This window comes from Sminthopsis crassicaudata, chromosome 4, assembly GCF_048593235.1.
Source record: "Sminthopsis crassicaudata isolate SCR6 chromosome 4, ASM4859323v1, whole genome shotgun sequence".
NCBI classification, from domain to species: Eukaryota; Metazoa; Chordata; class Mammalia; order Dasyuromorphia; family Dasyuridae; genus Sminthopsis; species Sminthopsis crassicaudata.
The window spans coordinates 40,262,149-40,288,731 of record NC_133620.1 but is presented as its reverse complement, the minus strand read 5'-3'; the positions used below and the strand labels follow the sequence as shown (position 1 = coordinate 40,288,731).

The window sequence follows — 26,583 nt, the reverse complement described above, 5'->3', positions numbered from 1 at the left end:
GAAAGTATACATAGCCAAAGTAGATGAACCAAATAGAAAGAGATAATGACCACATTGGATCCATTATGACCTGAAAAGATTTCAAGCTAGAGTGTTAGTCGGAATCTAATCAAACAAGATTAACTAGGGATGAAGTTAAAGTCTCAGATTTGCATTCAAAAAATATACTTTACAAATACAAGATGGGCATACCTAATAGCAGTATATCTGAAAATAGCAGTATATTTAGTGGACTGCAAACTCAGTAAAAGTCAATAATGTGACACAGCATGAAAAACTACTTTAAGCTTCATAAAAGATGTAGTTTCAAGGAATAAGGTGCCCTTTGCTCTGGTCAGACTATATCTAGAGTACTTTGGTTAATTGTATGAAGCACATTGACAAGCTGGAGAACATGTAAAAGAGAGATTTGCAGGGCAAGAGAACTTGGATTGAAGATTAATCCAAGGAACTGCGGTGTTGAGTCAAGAGAAGAAAAAACTGAGAAGAGGAAATGACAGAGCAGCCTTGTGAATAAAAGGTAATTCTTGTTCTGTTTGGCCCTGGAGAGCCAGAGTAGGAGCAATGGGTGAAAAATGTAGAAGGAGTGATTTGAGCTTGATGTAAGGAAAAATTTCTTAAGAAATCAAGGCATCCAAGAGGGGAATGGGCTGCTTTGAGAGCTCATGGGTTCCCCCCTTCACCAATATTCTTTAAGTAAAGACTTACCTGAGTATGTGATAGTCTGATAGCCCCTTAATAAAGGGAAATTATGTGCATTTCCTACATACTTTATAATTTCACCAGTTATTTCAGAATTTCATACCAAGTCAGGTCCATAATATATTTTCATAATGTGACATAGCTCTGACAAAGATAGGAGGCCTTAATTAAACTAAAAAATAATTTGCCTAGGAACTGAAGTGTGCATAAAACCACTATTGATGCAATTAGTATTCTAATTGCTCTTCCCTACTGCGGACATCAGAGGCCACACTGGTCCTCAGATGTCACTATGTTTGAAATAACTACTTATCCTAGAAATTTGCCACTGATTCCCTACGTACATGTTAGCCCAATCTGGAAAGTAATTTGTGGAGATGGTCTTCATGTAGGAGTAAATGAAGCTGGCTACTTGCAAGCTCTTCTCCTTCAGCATAATATTAGTCACTATGGCCATCACAGAAGGAGGAGGCCGTGCTTCAAACAGGAAAGCAGAGGCCAGCATCCGGACTTTGGGCTGCAAGGAATGGTCTGCGATCATCTGGAGAAGTATTTCTTGGACCTGTAGACATTTTACAGCAGAAACAGAACAGAAACATGTTAGAAATAAATCTTCATGAAGGGACCACACTAGCTTCCTTGCTTGAAAGGCTCGTCATTCTTTGTATCTCTATAAAGCTTCCCAAGGCCAGTTAAAAATCTTTTTTCCTCCATGAGACTGTCCTCAGCCACCTGAAGACTGAAGTGACCTGTTCTTCCCTGAACATGAGAAATATTTATTGTTTATGTCATTTATTCCCTTTAACCAGATCTATTATATGCAATAAGCACTAGGCTAGGTGAGAGAATCCCTGAATCGAAGGGGCTCACATGTTATTGGGGAAAAGTCAACACACACACAGAGAAATTTTGATATTTTATAGGTAATTACTATAATTTCTTTTAAATTCTCCATTTCCCTAACATATTACATAGTAGATTATGATAATTTTATTTCTGTTGTTGTCGTCATTTTTCATTTTGATGGTTTGGTTTAGTTTCCTTTTCATTTGAAGACAAAGTGTGCTGTTTGGACAATGTCTCAAGCCAGGAAGACTCTGGTTCAAATTCTATCTCATTAAATACTGATTGTGTTACCCTGGGCAAGTCATCTAATCCCTCAGTATTCTAAGCAACTATTTAAAACATTAAGACCAAACTGCATTGGGAGAGGGAAGAGAAATGCAGGGAAAGTCTGTCTCCTGAACCAGGTTAATTGGGGTTTATTGATTTTAGTAGTTACTGGGTTATCTATTTCTCCTGGTTCTAAAATTTTCCTGTGTTGCCTTAAGTTTGATTTCTAACATTTTAAAACTAACCTTTTCTTTTTTTAATCCTGTGTCTGTTATTGTTTACACAGACACAGAGAAATGAATACAGAATACGTGCAAAGCAAAAGGGAAATAATTTAAGCATGGGGAAACCCTAGCCTTTAGGATGAGGACATGTCTGTTGTAGGAAATGACATTAAGTCTAGAACCTGGAGTTAGAGATTTCAAGATACAATAGGCTGGGGTGGGAGGCGGGAGGGAAGATGGCAAAAATATAGCCAAGAGAGATGTATCATGTACAAGGAAAAGCAAAAGTAGAATGCATAAGGGGAATTCAAAGGAAGTAAATATAAAACTGGTATTGTCACTTGATCAAACGCAAAACCAAGGTATTTTCCTTTTTTCCCAGTGACGATGGGAACCATTGGAATTTATTGAGTAGAGAAAATACATGGCAAGATTTGTGTTTTAAGAATCCCAATTTGGCAGCTGTATAGAGGAAGGATTGGAAAGGGAAGAGAATGAGGTAGGGAGAACAGACAGGGAACTATTGGAGTAATGCTGGCAAAAGTTGAAAAGAGCTTCAATAGGTTAGTATCTACAGGAGTAGAGTAAATGCTGCAGATAGACTTGATAAGGCTTGGCAATGAGTGGGGAGATATTAATCCAACTAACATCATAAGAGAGTTTATGTTTCTCTTTAGTTAGTCTATGTCTTAATTTCCCAACTAGATGGGAAACTTCTCAAGGGCAAGGAAGACAGCCTTGTATTTATTTGTGTGGCTCCTAGTACTTTGGTCATAGTAGGATTCCAAAAAATATGTCTTATTAGTTTATTCAGATGAATTTATCATGAGTCAATTATAGATATCAATATCTTCTACTTCTTCTCATAACTGTGTTTGCCTCAGGAACCAGGAAAAACTTATTTGTCTTACTCTTTGCTTCTTCTCTGAGAGAAATGAATGGGTAGCACTCCTGAGATACCCCTAAAAGTCACTCACAGATTGGGTCATCTGGGGGGATAATGACACCAGGTTCACAGATCCTTGATAGATACATACACCCCCTACACACACACCACCAATGCAGATGTACTCCTGTAGATAAAGACAACTCCTTCGACTATAAAAACAGATAGTTTAAGTTAAGATTAAGTTTAACCTCAAAAATAGGGCTTGAAGGGTCTCTGCTCATTATAGAAGGTCTCAGAGTGGGAATAGGATTCTTCCAAAAGGTCTCCAGATTATAAAAAAACCTTTGCTTGCTGAAAACACATCAGGTAAATATTCTTTTTAATAAGAGTGTCCTAGGAGACTTGTTTTCATGAAAAATGTTCTGTGCCTCATCTCTACTGAGTAAAAAACCTAAATTAAAATGATTAGAGCCATTTGGTAAAGTCCAGTGCATGAGTCATGGAGCGGTAACATTATGAGCTGAAATAGCTTCCATACAACATTTTCTAATATCCATGGTAATGTCTTCGTGTAGCCACTGAATTAGCCTTTTTTTTTTCCTTTTCAATTAAATTGAATGTGTGGGAATGAGGAGAGAAGAGGGAACAGTGGAGTTTAAATAAGTGAGTTCTGTACCAGTGCTCATCAGTCCAACTTGTTTCCAACGTCAGCAGCGAGCCATTTTTGGTGCGTCATTGCTCACATTAACTGCTTTCCCCATGGTAAGAAGGGACCTTGATCAGATCAAATCAGATCAACAAACAGGACAAAAATGACTTCCTGCCACACAGATAAATGCTTATTGTTGCTTGGCAGATTGTTGATGTGAGCAAAAATCAGAAGGTAATATGGTACAATGAGGGAAAAATCCTTGATTCTGGAGACAGAGGGCTTGTATTTACATTTTTCACCTTGTGATTTTAAGGAAGTTCCTTAACTTTTCTGTGTTTCAGTATATACATGTATAGAAGGAGTGAATGGGGCAAAATATTGCTAAAGTATTAGCAATCTCAGTATTAGATCCAAGGGTCCTGGTCCCAAGCTTTCCTGCTCCATTCCTGGAGTGTGTGTTTAAAGCAAAGGAACAGGATTCTCACCTTTGAGGGATCTTTCTTGTTTATATTCCTCAGGGCCATCACTGCTTCCATTTGAACCCTGACTGGAAGATCAGAAGCAGATGGTGAGAATCCAGGCAGGTATTTCTGGATGCGTTTGATGCTGGCAGCTTGGCCCGAGTTTCCAAGGGCCTTCAGGGCCAGGACCATGGCTTCTTCCCGGCCGCTTTTTATTGCTTCATTTGCGTAATTGTGAAGTACCTGCCAACCAAGTACTTGGTCATTACTGTATCATCTCATATAAGACCTAGTGCTTGAAGTCAGGGGTTCTTATTCACTGAGAACAACCACCACCATTTTTTCCAGAATTCACAAGTAATATATAAACTACTCATTTAACACAAATTCTTACTATTTGTCAGGCATTGTACTAAACTCTGAGGATACACACACATATGCAAAAACAGTGCCTGCCTTCAATGAGCTTACATTCTAATAAATAATATATCATGTAAATAAATAGATATCTACAAGATCAGACAGCACCTCTTAGGAACCTTGCTTCCAGGATTATTTAGAGGGAAAGTGTTTACAAGGGATTTTGTAAATACAAACTTAACAGCACTGAGCAATTCATGATATCAGATAACCAAAAATGGTTCCAGAAGAGACAGTTTCTAACAGAAGGGAGATGGATTGGCAAAGCAGAAAAAGATATATTTACTGGTCATGAACAAAATGAGAATTTGTTATACTTGACCAAACATACTTGTTAGAAAAGTATTTTTTTTCTTTTCTTTTAAATTCAAGAAGGGACAGGAGGGAGAGAAAATAAATTTTTAGTTGAAAAATAAAATGAAAGATTAAAAAGGAGACTTCTAACATCTGTGACTTAATAGGAGGTTAAATGGGCATTTTACTTTTATTTTAAACAGTTCCATAGCATTTTATAAGTATATTCCATAGAAAATGGAGGGAGCTGTGAGAATGCACTGGAAACTTTCAAGGATGGAGAAAATAAGTCCTGAGATTTGGAATCTCTCACCTGAAGGGCTTCAGCAGGAGGTGATGAACTGGAAAGATATGACCTGTAAACCATAGAACCATAAGCCAGGAGAGCAACCTTTCGAAGCAAGGAAGATTTCTGTATTTGAGGACTGGTGACAATTTCCTGTAGAAGTCAAAACAACTTCATTTTAAACTAATGTATATAGGATGTTTGTAAAAGGAAAAGAAAAAACTTTGATTCTAGGCATTTTTGTATTTAGTAAAATTGGATTCACCAGATTGCACAATAATGTAAACTGCAATTTTAGGGTACTTCAGGGAGGCAGCTGTGTTTGGGGAGGATGAGGAAAGACAGAGGGAAGTGGTCAATCCCATCAGAATTAAGTGATTAGCAGCAGGGACAACTGCTGGCAGGGAAACTGAGGCCAGTAATGAGAAGCAATTTTCCCAAAGTCACCCACACATATTTTCTCAAAAATTCACAAGTAATCCTTCAACGGAGATTAATTAATCTCTTACTATTTGTCAGGCACTTTGAGGAAACACATGTACACAAAAGCAAAAACAGCCTGCCCTTAAGGAGCTTGGGTACTCCGATGTCCAGTGCTGGGGCTTTTGCACTAGTATGTTCTGTCAGTGACCAGTTCCTACAACATAATCCCAGTGGTCAGCAAGTCAAGTGATGTGGGCGGAGGAGAGAGAGTGATGGGAGAACCTGGGAGACAACCTTTAGAGGGAAGAGGTGAGTCACATCCGCGGGGTCTGTAGGGGACATGACATTAGGTTAGGAAAAAGGCCAGTTATTCCCAGCAAAACCTCAGAGATGATTACTAGAATGATGATTATTAACCAGGGCTTTGCATATAGAACACGCTTTAATAAATGTTTGTTGAACTTGTTTACTCCATCTGTGAATGTCTGCCAGTGCCCGGTGCCCAGCTGTTCCAGGCAGTGCCAGACGCCTACATGGGGGCCTGAGTCTAGAAAAGCACGAAGGCAACCTAAGCCTGGGCGCTGCAGGTATTGCTAGTTTAAAGGTTACATATGAATATTACCAGGCTGCCTCATTCCTATGTCCCCAAAGACCCTGTCTGGAAAGAAAAACATCTGATTAAAAAGTCACTCAGAAAAACCCATGTCACAGCCTCAGATATAACCCTCATCGTGTCCATAAATAAATGTAACCACAGAATAGCACAGACGGAGAAAAAAGTCGGTGCAAAACGTCCCATTTTGGAGAGGGGGGCACCATGCCCACCTACCACAGATGTAAAAAGCCTAAACTTTCAAATAGTCAGCTTCCCAAGGGCAAGAGAGGGAGAGCATCTTACCCAGACAAGTGACAGCTCAAGTGAAAAATAATATCTGGGGATTCTTAGTGGACAGTGTGACTCAATATGACTCAGTAGCTTGACAAAGTAACCAGAAAATTTCAAAACCTTAATGCATTTAAGGTGAGTAAGAGAGAAATTGTATCCAGAACAGTGGAGGTAATATTTCTCAGCACCCTGTCTTAACCAGGTTACTATTATATTTCATTTAGAGCATCACCTTTTTTTATTTGTATGTTTTTATATTTATTTTCATTTTTCTGTTGTTTGTTTATATTAACAAGAGGTTAGGTGATAAGTACTGAAACACTGCAGGAGGAAGCCAGAGGAGGATGATCCAGAATATTGGACTCCATACCCACAGCAGAATCACTTGAAGGAGCCGGGGATGTTATTCTGGAGAGACAAGACCCAAAGGGGCCCATGGCGGCTTTCTTAAACATACAAAGTCTTATATAGAAGAGGAATTGGACATTCTTAGTGGATACAAGAGGCAGAAGCAAGACCAAGGGTGGAAGTTATAGGATAATGATCCACCTTTAATATTAGGAAACACATCTTGCGAATTTGAACTAACCAAAAGCAGAAAACTCTATCCTTGAAGGTGAGAGAGGTGGAGAGCTTCCAGTAGGGACAGAATGAGCACTAACTGGTCATGGAGGTGACTCAGGGATTCCTGTTTAGATATGGGTTAGACTAGATGGCCTCTGAAGCCTTTCCCAATACTTAAGATTTTGTTATTGAGATTTTCTGATTTTAGGAGCCAGTATAAGGACGGTGAGGTGGTGAGAAGACTTTCATTCTGAATAGGAGACCTTTTCGGTCTCTTCCACTTATCACCTATACTTTTTGCACCTTTTTGTCCCTCTAGGTGTCAGCTTCCTAATCTGCAAAATAAGTAACTGGATTCCCTATTTTATCTCCATGTCCATTGGAGCCAATGTGTCAAACATGTGGCCTGCCAGAGGCATGCTCTGCAACACTTCTAGATGCAGTTCAAGCTGTTCAAATGTAATTGGGAAATATCTGGCAAAATAAAAAATACAATAGAAAAATACAAAATGCCTGCCATCTAGGGGAGGGGGTGGAGGGAAGGAGGGGAAAAACTTGGAACAGAAGGGAGTAAAAGGGATAATGTAAAAAGAAAAAATTGCCTATGCATATGTACTGTCAAAGAAAATGTTATAATTATAAAAATTAATAAAAATAAAATAAAATAAAATAAAAAATACAAAAAAGGACCAAATAAAAAATGATAGAAAAAAATACAAAAAGTACAAAACACATTTAAAAAACACAACAGAAACAATGTTAATATGTGATTATCTTAAATATACTGCCCACAGGAATCTTTATGCTGATTTTGTGGCCCCTGTTTCTGTATGTTTGACACCACTGACTTAGACTGCAAAGACAAAGATGACCATTACAGGGGATCAGTGTGTATCATACCCATAAGATCATAAGACAGAGTTTTTAAAAAAGATATTAGAGCTGGGAAAACTAGTATTCAGAGAGGTTCAGTTACCCAATAACCATAATAGCTAACATTTATAGGACATTTTGTAGGTTGCAAAAAATCGTACATATGTTAACTCATTTGACTTTCACAACAATTGTGAGAGATAAGTATTCTTGTCCCCATTTTAAAGATGAATAATCTGAGGCTCAAAGAGATCAAGCAAAGCTTCATTATTTTAAATTCATAAATTCATAGGTTGTTTGTAAAAAGAAAAAGAAAGCTTTGATTTGGGGCATTTTTGCGTTTAGTAATTCAATATAATAGCAAGTGGCTGAGGCTGGATTTGAACTAGACCCTTCTAATTACAAGTTTAGCATAATTAGAGCTTGAGCCACCAAATCTGAGACCCTGAGCCCCCTATCAGATTCAGCACCAAGATGCCGCTTCCCTCCTTCCACCCACCATGAGAAAACATGATCTGGACAGTCCATTGAGGGGTGCCGCCATATGCTTTCACTCACCGCGGCTATGGGAAGGACACTGGAGTCGGCTGTAGTAAGTTGAAATGAAAAAACAATCACCAGCAAGTTTTCCAAGAAGGAAAAGGAGTCACTCTCGATTCTTTGCTTGATGAACTTCAGGGTGTCTTTGGTTCCTGCCATGGCAATAGCACTCAGCAACCAGTGCCTACAACCACAGTCACAATGCCTTCACTTCACACATAATGTGTTAGTCCCAGAGGTTTTTATGGCCTGCAAGGAACAAGGTGCTAGGGGACTTTACCCTACCCTGCTGGTGGAAACCTCCCAGCCCACTCAACCCAGGTCCCAAAGTGACAGGGGTCTGATGGAGTGACCTGCACTGAGTCTGGTCTTCCCACTGCTTCCAAACGCTAACCAGGCTTCTGACATCCATCACCTGAATCAACTGGATAAGCTCCAGGAATTTGGTGGGAGCGTCTTCGTGGAATGTTCCTTGGTTGTTCTGGAGGAGATGCTGGAGCACCTCTGTGAGCTGGCACCCAAGGAGACAGCAGGGAAATCAGCACCATGTAAGGGCTTCCAGCCCTCAGAGAATCTCTGAGTAAGTGAAAAGCCCCTTTCTTACCTGCCTCTCTGGTCTATTCATTTTCACCAGCTGACAAGGCATCTGGCGCCTGGCGGCTAGGAAACGGTACTGAAGGCTTCCCTGATTGTGCATCCGAACTTCTGGGAAGCTCATACGCTCATTTTTCACTTCACTCAAGCTGAGTTCTTGCCTTAAAGAACAAAACAAACACATGTGGATTAGAAAACACAGGTTAATCTAATGTGTGAGTATTGGGAAGCAGTGTAGTGCAAGGCTGGGTTCAAATCTCACCTTTGGGCAAATTAGTTAACCTTAATTTTCCTCTTCTGCAAAATAACTGTGTTTGGATTAGATAGCCCCTGAGGTCCTTTCTAGCTCTGGATCTATGATTCTCCTTAGAGACCTGAATTCAAATCCCCAACTACTAACTTACTCATGTAACCTTAGATAAATAAATTAATTTTCCTGGTCTTCAGTTTCCTCTGTAAAATTTCCATCCTCCACAAAGGCATCTGGCATCTGTCTGGTAGTTAGAAAATGGGGCTAAAGATTGAGGGTATTATTTGGTATTTCAAAGGGACAATTTCTATTCAGGAATGGGTCTGACTTGGTCTCCTCTAGGTTCCCTTCCAATTCTAATAAAGATAATATAAGAGAGTGATTAGGAAGTGCTGCTTCTCTTCTACCTCCACCTCCATTCCCTTCATACTGTATCTTTTGGATGGACTGAAGGGAGTGGTAGCTTTTTATATTCAATGTTATGGGTCCATGACTAATTCTAGTGGTATAATGACTTTGACTGCATTTTTGGAAACTTAGATCAGTCCTTTCCTCAGTCTCAAACTTCCAAGTATACCCCAGCTCCCAGAAGTATTCCCCTTAATATATTCTAACTATATTCTTATTCTACTCTAAGGATTCCCCTTCTCTCTTTTTTAAATTCCAAAGAAAAGCAGATATATTGAAAAAAAATTCTTCCTTGGTCTGTGGTTTGATTCCTTAGGGATCAGTTCACAACTCAGGGAGACTTAGCTATTGATTAGAAGTCATAAGAAGGGACGGTTTTCACATAATTGAACTCACTCGGTTTCTGTCACACCAACCCCGTTCTCCTCATTGAATGGGGAGACTTGATATACTTGGTGAACCGTGACTTCTGAAATCAAAGCCTCACGTCCTGTATACTTCATTTTGTAGGAGTATGTCTCTGTTCCTTTAACAATCCCAGCTTTCTAGAAAGACAGGTAAACTCAAGCAGTGCATATGGCAGGCAACAACTGTCTGCTCAATCTTCTATTTAAAAAGCTTTTAAAAAATGTTTATTGGATTAATGGATTTGGAATACATTTTTAAAAGTGAAGCTATTTAATAAAGCTGCTCCATCTTCCACGAGGATTTTTATTGGATGCAATATCTTAATTCCAATAGCAGACAAAATAGTATAGTGGTAAGAAAATTAAATTTAGGGCCAGATAACCTGGATTTCTATCCTAGGTCAGCCACTTACTAGCCATGGCTTCAAACCACATAAGTCAAAACAACTCCATTTTAAACTATGTGCCTTTAGAAGTCAAAGAAGTTCCATTTTAAATTCATAAATTCATAGGTTGTGTGTAAAAGGAAGAAGAAAACTTTGATTCTGGGTATTTTTGTATTTTAATAAAATTGAATTCACTGATTTTTACAATAATGACAGTTATCATTTCAGGGTATTTCAGAGACACAGCTGGGTTTAGGTGAATGAGGGAAGGCAGGAAAAAGAACAATTCCTGGGTGAATCTATGACATTGGTCAAGTTTCTTGGGCTCCTACATAGAACTGCTACAGGTCAGAGGTTCTTAACCTGGCATTTGTGAACTTTCTTAAAAATGTGGATAACTTAATATAATTTGACCTTATGCAGTTAAAAATATCATTCTGAGAACGGGGTGCACAAGCTTCATCAGACCATCAAAGGGATTCATGGCAATGAAAAAGTCATAATCTAGTCTAACTCCCTCATTTTATAGATGAGGAAACTGAGGCAAGTCAGAGAGGTCAGCCAGCAATCATTTAGTAAGCCCTACTATATGCAAGGACTCTGTGCTACATATTGGACTAAAAAATTACTTTCCCAGGGTCACAGAGACAGGAAGTAGCAGAGCCAGAACATGAACCAAGGTTTTATAATTCCATGAGCCCTGGCTAGAGAAAATTCAGGAAAGAATACTTAATAGGCTAAGAAGAACCTAGCAATAATCTATGCATAACAGGCCAGGAAAAGCTAGTTAAAAAGAGTAATTTTGAACAACACTATTATTGGGACTAAGCTAAAAAAATATTGAATTCAGAGTTAGAAGATCCAGCTCCTATATCTCCCCTCCTCCTCTCACTCCAGCTCTACTATCTTCCATGTAATTTTGGAAAAATCTCCTGGTGTCTCTGGATCTCTATTTCTTTACATATTAAAATGAGAAACAGAAAGATGATTTCAGGTCTCATAAGGTATGATTTTGTGACTATGATACATTTCACACTATAAATATTTTCCATAACATAGATTTTCCTTATGTTGATTATAAAATAAACTTTTATGGATCATTTACCAATGAGTATATTTTTAAAATTTTAAATAGTATTTTATTTTTCCAAATAAATGCAAAGATAATTTTGGGGTTTTTTTGTTTTGTTTTGTTTTGTTTTTTTTGCTGAGGCAATTGGGGTTAAGTCACTTGTCTAGGGTCACAAAGCTAGGAAGTATTGAGGCCAGATTTGAACTCAGGTCCCCCTGACTTCAAGGCTGGTGTTCTATCCACTGCACCACTTAGCTGCCCCCAAAGATAGTTTTCAGCCTTCATCTTTGCAAAACATTGTGTTCCAAATGTTTCTCCCTCTCTCCTCCTCAAGACACAAACAATCTGATATAGGTTAAAATTGTGAAATTCTTCTAAATGTATTTCTATATTCATCATGCTCTGGAAGAAAAATCAAATCAAAAGGAAAAAAACATGAGAAAAAAATGACAACAAATACTATGTATGTGCTTTGTTCCCCATTCAGTCTTTATAGTTGTCTCTCTGGATTCAAATGGCACTTTCCATCACAAATTTATTGGAATTTCCATGAATAAACCAATAATTATATTTTAGAAGAAAGAAGACAGGAAGGGAACAGAAGCGACAATGTTGAAGATATCCTGGGAAAAGAGGTTGGTGATAGCCTAGAAGGAAAGAAAGGGCCCAGAAAAGTGAATGTAAATTGTTAGCACTACTGTCTATCTACCCAGGTTACTTATACCTTCGGAATCTAATACTTAATATGCAACAAGAAAATTGGATTTACACACATATATTGTATCTAGGTTATACTGTAACACGTGTAAAATGTATGGGATTGCCTGTCATCTAGGGGAGGGAGTAGAGGGAGGGAGGGGATAATTTGGAAAAATGAATAGAAGGGATAATATTATAAAAAAAATTACTCATGCATATATATGGTGAAAAAAAATTATAAATTAAAAAAAAAAAAGAAAGAAAGGGCCCAGAAGTCTGAGGAATAAGCAAAAGATTTCAGGAAATTTATTTTTTGGTCATCATGTTGCTTGATGATCCTGAGCAAGAAATCAAGAAAGTTCTTTTTCTTCCCTGGCCACTAACTGGGAAATATATGGATTATCTAGCACAATGGGACCTCTCTGTAGCAAAAGGATTGCTTGGGTCTTTTTTTTGTACAAATTATACAAATAGTTGTACCTTGTCAAATTGGGGAAAGACATGGAAATAAGTCATTCCTGTCTTCTTGGCTGCTTTGTCCTGGCAGTTGTTGAGATCTCTGGATTTCCTGATGGAAACCTGATTGTTTATCTTATCTTCATGGATGATGTAGTTAGTATAACATACACCACCAATCCCGGCCTATGAAGAATAAAATATTCAAGTCAAAAACTTCGCCTCATGTTACAATGTCCATTTTCCTCTAGAAGAAAGTAAATAAGTATGGAGAGTGAAATGCAAATTGGAGAGCTAATTGGATGGAGAGTCAAGAAAATTAGGTTCTAACCCCAATTCCTTCAAAGCTTCACTAGGCAATTTTGAGCAAGCCATAAGAACCGCGTATATATTTCCCCAATTAGAAGACTGGTATAATGACAATTGTTTTGTCTTTCACAAAAAAAAAAAAAAGTTGCTATTAGACTCAATTAAGATGAAATATGTCAAAAGTGTCTTAAGAAGTATAAATTAATATTAAAAACAGTGTCTTTTGTTGTAAGGGAAGTACTTTTTTTTTTTTTTGGCAGTAAATAGTATAGAACAAGATGTCTTAGCTACATCTTTTCTTCTCTCCTTTCTCCCAAGTCTTTCTAAGTATAATTCCCAGGGTAATTTACATAGATCCACATAGCAATCAAGTATACTATGATAAATGAAACATATTTTTACTATTAACTCTAAAAATTGAATGAATTCAAGGAAGGCAGGAATCTGAGGAGAAAAACAAAGATGTCAAAGAGAGGATTAATTTAAGTGTTTAGAGCTCTATTGGTTTCTGCTGAGTTCTAGGGCACTCACAAAAATACCCACTGCTGCTGGGTGCTATCAGCTATAGCTGTGAGTTTGACTCACAAAAATAGCTTGGGGTCTATGGTTTAAAAAGATGAGACTCCTTCATGCAGGGAAAAGTCGAATCAAAGGAAGAGCAGCCAAAGGCAGCAGACAGCAGCCTCGTGGAGACCTCAGTAAATGATAGTGGCCCAGAGAGCCATGAGGCAACATAACAAAGAAACAGCCTGAAAGTAGACAAAGCCAGCATTTAACACCATGCTGTATTTTATTGGTTTCCTCACATCAACAGGTGACATCACTGACTCTACAACGAATCAACAAGCATAGAAAGCTGAGGAGGAATCTGGTTGGGACATAGGTCTAGAAATGTGAATTATTCAGATTTTTACATTATGGAAGCACATACTGTCTCCTAACCTTCATGTTTCTTAGTCACCTTTCCTAGCACTTAGATGGAAATCAGTGGGCAAGTGAATCCCTGTGTAACAGAAGGACAAGTTACTTATCATTTATTTTACTTATTTGATCAAATGTCTTTTGATTTGAATTAATAAGTCCTTTGGTTGATCTATTTTTTTTAAACATCTTAGTGGGGGCTCATGAACTATGAGTTTTGATTAAATCTGATTCAAAATCTTCCATGAACGTGGTATTGACTTCAGAAGGTCCATGAATGAAAAAAGCACAAGCGAAATTATTAATGACATCATCAAACTGTTTTGAACATTGAGTTTTGAATATTGCAAGTAAGTAGACCTACAGTAGAAATACTTACCTCTTGTAAGTAATATATATTTTGAGACTTTTTGATGGTGACATGGAACATATTCAGTATTCCTCTTACTATGTTAACAATAACAGCTGGGGTGTCCTTTGGGGCATAAATGTTGCCAATGCGCCCATTATTATACTCAAACTTGAATATTTGCATAAGGCCAGATGCAATTGTCTGAGTGAGCTTAGGGGAATTAATGAATGAATCTTTAGGCCAGATACCAGTGTATTCTTCTAGTTGTGCAGATTGAATCTGGAGGGGGAAAAAAATAAAAACAGTACATAATCATAGCCAGAGAAATGAGTCCTCCCTTCTAATGCTAGCAATATTTAATATTATACAAGTAATCAACAATCCTGATTTTATTTATTTGACTCCCTGTGTATTTCTCCTAGGAGGTCATTTGGAAAGATGGCAGAGGCACAGTCGGCAACCCCGTTCCCCTTGGGGGTAATTTCCTTCTGAAATAGAATCCAGAATGAAATTCAGAGGCCTGTGATTTAGGTTCAGTGACTGCACTGGACAGAATCTGATATTAGACCTTTTCATCATAGCTTGGGCCATCTTGGCTGGCTGCCTTATGGCTGCCGAGGACAGAGCCCAGTCTTGTCCCTCTCTACAGCTTTCACAGGGTCTCTTCTTCTCACTAGAGTCTCCTCTCTTTTACCATCCCTGTAGCACTCCCACAACCGATTCCTCGTGCTCTTGCTTTCAGCACTACTAATACCTTCTGCTCAGCTGCTCCCAGACTCCTAAGCATCCCAGGATGCAGCCATCCCATTCACTGATTGCTCAGTCTTGCAACAATCTTCCTTCTCAGTATCCCAAGCTTCTAAAAACTAACAGTCATACTTCCTTAGAATTTGTTCCTCTAATTTCATTTTTAGAGACAACTCCTAAATGGAAATTCCCTTGGTCCCCAAGATCACCAAGCCAATATATTTCTTCCTAACTCTATGATCCACCTGGTCTCTCTCATTCAATCTTCTCAATCTGTCTTTTAAAAATAGCAACAAATATGGATATTTTAAATCACCAAAGGTAAGAAAGATAAGAACTAGCATTTTAATTTAAATGTGTTTAAATTTTGAGAGACATTTTATGACTTTTAACTCACTTTGATACCCAACAAACAATCATAAGAGACAGATACTTTTTCCATTTTATAGATGAGGAAACTGAGGCAGACAGAGGTAAAGTGATTTGCCCAGGATCACATAACTAGTAAGGATCTGAGGCTGGATTTTAAATCAGATCTTCCTGACACCAAGTGCATCTTAATTCACTGTGCCTAGCTGCTAAAGAACACCAGAGTAATGAAGAGGAAAAAAAGTTATGAAATAAAAGAAACATTAAATTATCAAAGATGATATATAATAAAGCAAAAGGAACACCAGAAATCAAATAAGAGATTACTCAATACAAAATACATTTGAATAATAATAGTATAAAGGAATTAAGAGAAAAAGAGCAAAAATACAAAAAGCATAAGAAGAAATGGGAAATGAGGTGGGTACAGTGATGGAATCTTGGGACGAGATAAGCAGAAAACTCCGTAGTTTAGAAAAGTGGCAATGAATCTATTCCTCTGCAGAAGGAGGAATATATTTATACAAAAAGATTGTGTCTAAGCCCTGAATATTTAATTACAAGGTTATTATCATGATTTTTATGAATTAATGTTTAGTTTCTCCAATAGCAAGGTGGTGATTAAGCTAGATGATTTCTGAGGCTTCTGCAAGGCCTCAAATTTTATAACTTTACAGCTTTATGATTTGATGTTCAGTAAATCATCAGAAAAAGATTTTATAGAACATTGATAGAATTTACAGAGCATGACAAATTGAGCTCGAAGCTCCGAGGGGGAAAAGCGATGTGTAAAAACATCAGAAATGCAATCCTGAGTCAGACCTATGATTCATCCAGCCCAAGAATCTGTCTCTGCTATTGACGTGGAGACATGATTTTCAAATATCCATACACCAACACATCCCTAGAACTCCTAATCCTTCACAATGGATCCATCATTCAAGAAGCTACCTGAAGTCTTAACTCTCTGCTCACCCACTGATGCCATGTCCCCAACATTTTCTCTGCTCTCATCTACATTGATGTCTCTCTGTTGACTTTCTTGATCAATGGTTCGGTTCTATTTACTATGTGCATCTCCCGACATCTCTCCAGAGGACTGATTCATTAATGTTGAAGACCTTTAAAGGTCCCTTAACATTTCTCAAAGTTCTCAACTCACAGGGTATCTAAGCATCTCCACTTCAGCCATACATCAATGCAATGATGTTTTAGGACTTATTTTCACTTTAAACGTCTCTATCCCCAAACCTCTGGCTCAGAGATCTACTCTGCCTTTAATCCTTCCCACTGTTCTAAATCCACTGAATCTGCTCTCCATCCTCATTATGATCTCTGGGAACCCATCAATCTTTTTCTCTTCTAGGACTGACAGAATAGGAAGAGACTGAGTTAAAAGAAACCTCAGGAATTCAACATATCTGGTCAAGAATCTCCTCTATTAGCATATTTAAGAGTTGTTGATCCACACTCAAAGTAGGGAAAACTTCCAAATAAGTTCATTCAAACTTGGGAAAGCCCTAATTGTCAGAAATTTTTTTGTTGCATCAAGCCTAAATTTGTTTCTTTTTGTGGCTCCCATGGATTCTTCATAGTTTTATGCTCTGGACAGAACTAATCTCTATCCCATGAAACCAGCTTTAAAATACCTGAAGAAGGCTATCATGACTTCCCACCTCAACCCAGGATAACTATTTCTCCAGGATAACTATACCAAATTTCTTCAAGTCTCCTATGGCATAGAATTGAAGCCTCTCACCATCCTAGTACCCTTCCTTAGGAAAAAGAAAATTCTCTTTTCTTGTGTCAAGTATTCTTCACTCTGTTATCCTATCTTGGTGCTTTCTCATCCTAATAAATGTCTCAATAAATCAATAAACTGCAGTACTTTAACTTCTTTCACCACCTAAATTCTTGAAATCTGCGACCTGATCCTACCTGACTGAAACTGCTCCTCTGAACATTCCAATTTATTCTCTGATTGCGAAATCTATTTTTATTTCTTTTTTTTTTCTTTTGGTGATGGTGGTAGTAGTGGGAAGGAGAAAAGAAGCATCAACTCCTTATCTTTCTTGAATGCAGCATAACAGAAAAAGCACTGACATTGGAATCAATCAATTAAACATTTATTAAACACCTAGTGTATTCCAGACGCTCTGCTAAGTGCTGAGAATACAAAAAGAGGCAGACCTGACATGGGATTAGTCCTAGCTCTCTCACTATGAGTCTTTAACCTCTCTGGGACTCAGTTTTCTCATTTTTTAAAATAGGAGTTAAAGGACTTCTAAGGACTCTCCCAGTTCTAAATCTATAATCCTATGTTTTCTTTGAAGAGATGAATATCCCTTCATTCTTGGAACCTTTCTCTTGCTTTCTGTGACACTGAACTAGCCTGTCTCCTTCAATCTGCGATGAAAAATTCCTCTCTCTTCCTATAGCTGGCTCTGCTTTGTCAGCCTGCCCCATAATTCTCCTTTTATCTCTCTATAATCCAATCCATTACCAACTAGATACAGAGTGACTCCCAAATCAATATCTATGAGTCTGGTCTTTCTCCTGCACACCAATTCTGCATTTCCAATTGTATTTTGGACATTTTCTTTTGAATGCATTGGTAGAACAACTCATTTAATACATCTAATGCCAGTCTTTTTATTCTAGCCTCAAACCAGATTCTTTTCCTGGTATTCCTGTTTCTTTTAATGAAAGAAAGCTAAAGCAGTTCTGTTCTAGTGCAGAGAGCACTGGATTGGGAGTCGGAAAGATCTGACTTCCAATCTGGCCTCGGGTACTTACTAGTTGTGAAATCCTAGGCAAGGCATTCAGTCTTAGTTTCTTCAACTGTGAAATGGGCATAATTATAGCACTCACCTCCCAGAGTTATTGTGAGGATCACCTGAGATATTATTTGTAAAGTGCTTGGTACAGTGTCCGACATATAGTAGGTGCTATTTAAATCCTTCTCCCTTTCTCTTCCTTCCCCATCAATTCTCTCAGTTGCCCAGGCTGTGATCTTGCAGTGATCTTTGATTGCTTCCTGTCCTTCAGGACCCTTCATCCTATCATTATCAATTTTTAATTTTCTTTCTTCCTTCATACCTTCTCACCACCATTCTCTGTGACACTGCCTCCCCAAATCCATCCTATGTGCCACTGCCATATTAACTAATCTTACTAAAGGTTGATTCATTTTATTACTCTCGATGAGTTACTCATTGATTTTCTTTCTTGTTCTACCGTCTCCTTGGTCTCCTCCGCCAGATCTTCATGTTGTGTTCACCAAGTGTGGATATCCTCTGATACTCTATTCTGTTTCTCTTCTCTTTTTCATCCATTCTATTTTACCTAATGATCTCATCCATTCTCATGGGTTCAATTGTTATCTCCATGCTGATGCTTAGAGATTAATATATCCAGCCTTAGTCTATTTGCTGAGAACTACTTCCACATTTCAAATTGCTAATTGTTTATTTCAAAATGGATAATGCATAAGAATTGTAAACAAAGCAAAACAAAACTTCTCATCTTTTCCCCAAAATTGCCCCTGCTCCGACATCCCTATTACTTTGGAGGACACAACCATCTTCCCAGTCCATCAAGCTCTGGGCTTTCATGTAATCCTTGAATCCTCACTCTCCCTCCTCTCTTACATTCAGTTACCAAATCTTATTTCTTCCTTCACAATATCTCATAAACTAGTCTTCCTTCTCTCTTAGTTACATAACCACCATCCTACTTCGAGCTCTCATCCCCTCTTACCTGGACTATTACAATAGGTTCTTAATTGGTACTCCTTCCTCCTGTCTCTCGCCATTCCTAGCCATCCTCCTCAAAGGTGACAAAATCATTTTCCTAAAGCATAACCTAACTATATCACTTCCCCTATGAGTAGCATCCAATTACATCTCCTTTGTTTGGTATTTAAAGATTTTCAGCACCTGGCCCGTTTTTACCTTCCCAGCAGTTCCAATCATTCACTTTTCAAGCAGGCATACTGGTCTACATGTCATCCCTTACACACAATATCCCAGAGCTCGTCCACCATTTACTGTAGCAGGACGTCTCTTCTTCACGTCAAATTTTTTAAATCTCTGGTTTCTCTCTAGACTCAGCTCATGATTATATGAAACTTTAAACAATAAAAAAATAAAACAAAACCAATGTAGACAAAATTAGAAAGAAAGCAGCAAACTACTAGGAGGAAGTTTCTCAGTATGTGTGTAACCTCCTTTGTAGAGATCTCACTCCATCCATGCTTTTCCTTCCTCACTGATGATTTTGCTCTTTTCATCTATAGTAGTGAGTGGGACACTCAAATGATCCTACTATAATTCTTCATTATCAATAAGCAATATCATCAATATATCAATGTATTGATTATATGCCACCAGCCCATTTATTTTCATAAGATATTTCTTGAGAGGTATCCTTTATACTACTTATAGTCATAGATTTTCATTATTGATATCTATTGACCCAATCTGGTCAATGTGGGCATATTGCTTTACCATCCTGACCTTAGTTTCCTTGCTCATAAAGTGAGGGGAAATGGGCTCAATGATATCTGCAGTTCCCTCTAGGTTCAAACCTGCAATCCCAAGATTTTATGGTCTCTTCTTGTACTCAATTAATGATCAATATCTTTGGGTCATTCACTACTTTGAGAAGAGTATGCTCATAACTTTCTAGGACCAACACAAAAACATTTGTGTGCAAATGACCATCTAATTGCACAAGAAAGCAATGGGTTGTTGACTCTACAATATAATTGCTATTTTGCTCTCATTGTCTAATTCAGTTTTGAATTAAACTCATTGTCTATCCAAATAGCCTACACCAGACTACAGGATTGTTGATTTTAATCCAAAAGGGATCTTAAAGCTTGATTCCAACTCCCCCTTCATTTTATAGATGAGGAAACTGAGTCACAGGATGATTTGCCCAGGGTCATATAGCATAAATAATCTGAATTCAGACTTGGGCCTAGTTCTTGTAGCGCTTAGCATAGTTGCTGGCCCATGGCAAACACTTAATAAATACTTATTGACTCACTGACTGATTTTAAGTCCAGGACTCCATCCACCTGTCATGCTGATGAGCTAATTCAAAGGATGGATTAACTTTCAACTGCTTGTCACAATCTGAACAATAGACGTTTTCTCACCCATTAAGTTTTTCCTGTTAGGCTGATGACTTTTGAAGAATCATCAATCTCACTCGAGGAGGACCTGTCACATCATGGAGCTTGACATAATCGGTACAAAATCATCCACTAATAGGGTGGTCTGGTAGATTTCATCATCCATAGAAAGTCCCTTTGGACCCCACACAGGACAGGTCCATAATGGCAACTAGGATGCATCTACTAGGCTTATGACCTGGTCAATAGCTATAGGGATGTTGACCGATTATCCCAGTTCCCATTCAGTATCAAGCTCATACTGTTTTAAAAAACGTCCATTGAGTGATTAGTTTTAGACTGTCAAAATGGAAGAAGGGAAACTCAGAGGGGAAAAAGTCACCTTGCTTTTTTCTAAGTCACCACAGACTGATGGATAGGGTCTTGGAACAGAGTAAGTGCTTAATAAATGTTTATTGATTGACTGAAAATTCCAAGTACACCCCAAGATCTCATGAAAAGAATAATCACCTCTTGATTAGCCCTTTTGTACTGTGACAGCATATTACTATTTCTTTCTAAGGGGCCAAGTTACATCTTAAAGTTTCTCAGGACTGGAAGAAACCTCAGTTACTTCATACAAGGCCTTCGTTTTCTAGATGGCCCAGAAAAATTACGTGATGTCCCCAAAGTCACAATCAGGAAGCTGAATTCCCATAGGCTAAATATGAGTCCAAATTTTGAGTTTCTTTTGTTTGTCTGGAATAATTTGTACATTTGTCCCCTCCTCTTGAGACACATTCCACCAGTTTAGGACAAGCCTTACTTATTCCATACATGGATTATAAAAATTGCTTCCTACTACATTTTTCAGCGGCTAGTCTCTTTTCTTTCCAACCCACCCTTTATAGAACTTCCAATCTAATCTTTATAGAATAAGAGATTTATTCTAATTCTACTATCTACTAGGATAAATTCTATCCTAATAAGGACCTTAGAAATCATCTAATCCTCTCCAAAAGCTGTCAGAGGAATAACTGGAGTACTCCATTGGTACTCTCAAAAGATATTTTACCAATAAAAAGGCAAAGGTGATTCCCTCCATCATGATGAAAAATCTTGATTCCATGTTAGCCAGTGGCTTTTATGACAACAGGAATCAAGGTCTCCAGTATTTTGGATCCAATCTCCTTTGTCATTAATATACTCTTTCTCCTCAAATTATGTCCATTTGTCTCTAGAAGTAGATTCATCCTTGAATGTAGAGAATAGTTGGCTTCCATCTGTATGTCCAGCCCCTAGCACATGATAGACACCTGAACATTTACTGAATTTATGGAATCGCAAAATCTCAAAATCATACTGGACCAATGAGACCGTGTATAGACCAACCAATAACCAAACAAGAGTCCATTATATGTCACCAACAAGTAAGGATTCAACAAGTCTTATCTTCAAGAACTCCAATGAGAAGGGAATGCACCAACTCTCATAGTAACCAATTTAATTTCTGGTCAGTTGTACGTGTTAAGAAAATTTCCTAAACTTGCTTCTTCTCAACTTCCACCCTCACTCCTAGATATGTCCCAGAGGGTTAAACAGAATTAGTCTAATCTCACTTCTTCATGGTCTTTAACGTTCTTGTTTCCATGCTTAGTATCCTTCAAGGTTTTCTCTATCCTAATTGTCCCCTTTCTGGACACCCTCCAGCTTAAAGAGAGTTGTAAAATATGGTACCCAAATCAAATAAGCACTCCAGATGAAATCTAACGAAGACAAGATTATTTCCCCCTAATCTCTGAAGCAGTGCTTCCAAAGCCAGCCTAATATTTAAATAGGGTTTTTTTTGTTGTTGGTGGTGGTGGTGGGTTTTTTTTGGCTATCATATCATATGGCTCATGCTAAATTTGTGGTTCACTGAAACTTCCAGATCTTTTTCAAATGTCTATCTAGCTAGACTTTTCCCATTTTATACTTAAGAATTTTTTTAATAAATTAAATTATAAGATTTTACACCTATCCCTAAATAACATCTTATTAGATCTGGCCTAATATTCTGTCCTCTCATGATCTTTCTAGGACTTAAGTATACTATCAGATATGTTAGCTGTTCCTCCCAATTTCACGTGAACTGCAAATTTTACAAATTTGATTTTTATTCCTTTGTTTATTTATGTCATTAATTTAAAATGCTAAATAGAATATTGTTAAGCACATATCCCAAAAGGATAGCTCTTTTCAAGCTGGTATCTTTTAATTTTTTTTTAGTTTTGAATCTTACTGAAGCTACCCCTTTGAATCAGGCCACTTAATCAGTGAAGAATCCATGTAACTGAATGCATTGAATTGAATTAATATCTACCTTTAAAATTTTGACAGTGCATCCTGTCATCCAGGATTTGTGAGGACAATAGACTTGCCATGACAAAATTGGATCCTATTCCTAATCAATTATTTTGAGTACAAGTCACATTCACTGGGGAAAAGACAATGAACCTTCAAGTGATCCTTACTTTTTGCCTCATTTTTCAATGTTTCATTGAAATATACCACCAGAACCTGTATGTGCCAAAATGTTTGTGGCAGCCCTTTTTGTTGTAGCTAGAAACTGGAAGATGAATGGATGTCCATCAGTTGGAGAATGGTTGGGTAAATTGTGGTATATGAAGGTTATGGAATATTATTGCTCTGTAAGAAATGACCAGCAGGAGGAATACAGAGAGGCTTGGAGAGACTTACATCAACTGATGCTGAGTGAAATGAACAGAACCAGAAGATCACTGTACACTTCAACAACAATACTGTATGAGGATCATATTCTGATGGAAGTGGAAATCTTCAACATAAAGAAGATCCAACTCACTTCCAGTTGATCAATGCTGGACAGAGGTAGCTACACCCAGAGAAGAAACACTGGGAGGGGAATGAAAATTGGTAGCACTAATATCTGTCTGCCCAGGTTACATGTACCTTCGGAATCTAATACTTAACGTGCAACAAGAAAATGGTATTTACACACATGTATTGTATCTAAGTTATATTGTAACACATGTAAAATGTATGGGATTACCTGCCATCAGGGGGAGGGAGTGGAGGGAGGGAGGGGATAATTTGGAAAAATGAATAAAAAAATAAAATAAAATAAAATATTAAAAAAAAAGAAAAAAAGAAATATACCACTAGAAATTATATTCTCCTTGATTCGTAGCACTTTAGAACTTAAAGCTGTAAAAAGCCAAATCAATGGCTGGGTGTAGTGATTGACTAGCAAACTCCATCAATCCACTGGTCCTCAAGCTGAGCCTAAAGGAAACCTGCCACTCATACAAAGGGCATTAAGACCACTGAATTGATCATGGACCTCCAGTAATAATGAGTTTTACTAGTGACCAGAGTGAAACTCTGGTTCCACTACTCTATAAAACTACTCATTAGTAACTATTACATGTATTAACAAGAATGTCACCTGGTCTGTGGGGCTCATTTATACCCAGTGTGATTCTAGGATTCTGTCCCCTCTGTCCATCTCACAAACACCATTTCCTACAGCAGAGTTTCTTAACTTTTTTGTATTTTCATTTATCTATCTGTGAAAGTTATGGACCTCTCTTCAAAGTAATGTTTAAATAAGATAAAAGCAAAGGAAACCAAGATTGGTGTAAATAAAGATGAAGTCTATGAATCCCCTACTCAAAATAATGTTTTTAAACACATAAAATAAAAATGCAAAGGGAATTAAGGTTGGTCAAAATAAAGTTGTAGTTTTTTGTTTTGTTTTTTTTTCCCCATATCTCAGTTAATGGACTCACATAAATCCGTCCACCGAACTTTTGGGGTTCTATGAATCACAGGTTAAGAAACGTAACCTGGAGCAAAGTTGAAATCACAAGCAGTAGATTTCTAGATATCTATACCATCGTTGATTAATCTAGAACCTCTGAAAGTGATCAATATTGTCAGGTCCATGATGCAGAAAAGGGAGTATCAGAGGAAATTATAAATCTATGAGCAGAGGACCAAGCAAGGTTGCTGTAATGAGGAGTTGAAGAGAGACTTAGAGGAACCATGGAGGAATGATCACATTAATATATGGCTGTCTCTCTTGACTTGAGAAGCAACATGGTGGTACCAGAAAGAATACTGGTCTTGGAAATATAACTCTTCAAATCTTGCCTCAGATGACTAGATGCATGACATCAGACAGATTGCTTTACCTCCATATGTCCTTATCTTTAAAATCCTTATCTAATTCAAAGTATTCTACTTAAAGGTAAACTATTATTTTTAAGTGTTTCATGTAGGCTGAAGAGAAGCCAATATAGATGAAGATTAAAGACTCCAAATCTATTTTTAGCATGAGCAGATGAATTTGGGGGACATTTTGAAAACTACTTGCTTAAAAATGGCACTATTTGAGGTGACAGTAATTTGACTAAATGCTATAAAAATATTCAGATCTAGGCTCCTAATGTGTTCCAAACTGGAAGGTATCTCAGAGAATATCTAGCCCAACCATCTTGTTTGCAGATAAGAATTCCAGAGGCTCAGAAAGGCAGAGTGTCTCATTGATAATAAATCTCTGGAGCAGAATGTCAACCCAGAGCAATCAGATTTCAGACTTTTTTTATTCAAAACTACTTTCTGGGTGTGTCCCACATAAACACATTTTTTTTCCCCAGAAGTACCTTGAGGAAATAGAGCTTCTGGGTTGCACCACCGATCTCCAGTTTGCTGGTCAACCTCAGTCCTGATCTAGCCAAACCTCTTTCTGGTAGCCCACTCAGAATCACAGCTTGATAAGTATATGCATAGGTCTTGTTTGGGTTGAATGCTGGTTCTGGAAGGAAAAACACAGATGAGTTTGGGATTTATGATGCCTGATATGCTTCCCACTCAAACCCATGAGGCATGCAAAAGAACATACTTACCCATAATATACTTCTCACTCCCTGTTAAAAATAAAAATAAATTAAATTAAAAGCAAAATGCAAATGTAGAAAATTCTTTAGTTGGAGAACAATATTATTATAACTGAATGGAAAAGGGGGAGTTAAAAGAGGGTCCTTTTTTCCCTATTTCCCTCCTATTTCAGCCTTGACCTCTACTTTCTCTCTAGATCAAGGACCATAGGAGAAGACCTGAAAAAAAATATCATTGGCCCCTTCCCTAGTCCTCCACAACTCCAATCTACAGCAAACCACCATCCCAACACTTCCCTGCCTCCATCTTCCCATCTCCATCCTGCTCCAGCAAGCCCTACCCGCTCCAAGTAGAAGGTGTAAGAGACACCGCAGAACATGATTTGCTTCTGATGTACCTGCCCCCCACACTGTGGCTCCCACTGGTCATGGCCTTGACTTTGGAGCTTTGTTTTTTATGGGTTCCATCAATATATTTCATGCTTAAAATTTTTCCATAGTAAAATTCATTTGGGGAAAGCAGGACTCAGGGATTTCTAAGGCGTCTTCCTATTCTGACATTCTAGAAGAGGGCACTTACCCACCAGAGAGAAGAGCAGGGCCAACGTGATTCCCTTCATTGTGGTGATGAATGCTGAGCCTGGGGCAGCTGGTGGCTTTTATGGCAAGAGAAAAAATCCCACGTGGTCCCCCCTGGGTTGTTTAACTGGGCTGTCTGTTTTTTTAATCACCCTTGGCAAACACCCTGCTGCATGGGGGAAAATTATCTTTTTAAACAGAAGAGGTCATTCTGTCCAGCCTTGCAAAGCCCTTCAGCAGAAATCAGAGTGCCTCTTTTTGTCCTTTGTAAAAAATCACCCTGTCCAGTGGTGCTGCTGATGAGGGAACAACAATTGGCCCACCTTGTCCAGGGATGTTGGTGAAGAGGGAACAACAAGTGGTCCTTCCATATGCGTTCCATGTTGACGGGATTTTTGCCATGATAAAGTTCTACATTGAATTTTTTTGGGGGGAGCCCCATGCATGAGAGCCCAAAAGAGCTCCTAGACCTAAACCCGAGGTGAGTTCAGAAATCACCTACTCCCACCCCCTCATTCTGCTAATGAAGAAACTACTCCCAGGCACTGAAGACCCAGTAAGTCCAATCTTCCCATTTTATACATGAGGAAACTGAGGTTCAAGCAGATGAAGTGATCTTCCCAAGACTATCAGGATATCAGGAGGAAGAATTTGAACCACAGATGTGTT

At 38.1% G+C, this 26,583-nt stretch overlaps 1 protein-coding gene across 1 annotated transcript in view; it reads right to left on the bottom strand.

Moving 5' to 3' along the window:
* The window catches only part of LOC141541841 (vitellogenin-2-like), a 66,798-nt gene extending 40,690 nt beyond the window's left edge, over positions 1–26,108 (bottom strand). The window contains exons 1-12 of the mRNA XM_074266367.1: positions 25,916–26,108; positions 25,345–25,365; positions 25,102–25,253; positions 14,209–14,460; positions 12,624–12,785; positions 9,976–10,124; positions 8,932–9,082; positions 8,681–8,838; positions 8,346–8,511; positions 5,069–5,194; positions 4,066–4,284; positions 1,047–1,264 (exon numbers count right to left, since the gene is read on the bottom strand). Coding sequence (XP_074122468.1) covers positions 1,047–1,264; positions 4,066–4,284; positions 5,069–5,194; positions 8,346–8,511; positions 8,681–8,838; positions 8,932–9,082; positions 9,976–10,124; positions 12,624–12,785; positions 14,209–14,460; positions 25,102–25,253; positions 25,345–25,365; positions 25,916–25,955 — 1,814 coding nt within the window. The 5' untranslated portion in view covers positions 25,956–26,108. The remainder of the gene's footprint in view (positions 1–1,046; positions 1,265–4,065; positions 4,285–5,068; positions 5,195–8,345; positions 8,512–8,680; positions 8,839–8,931; positions 9,083–9,975; positions 10,125–12,623; positions 12,786–14,208; positions 14,461–25,101; positions 25,254–25,344; positions 25,366–25,915) is intronic.
* Positions 26,109–26,583: the final 475 nt, after the last annotated feature.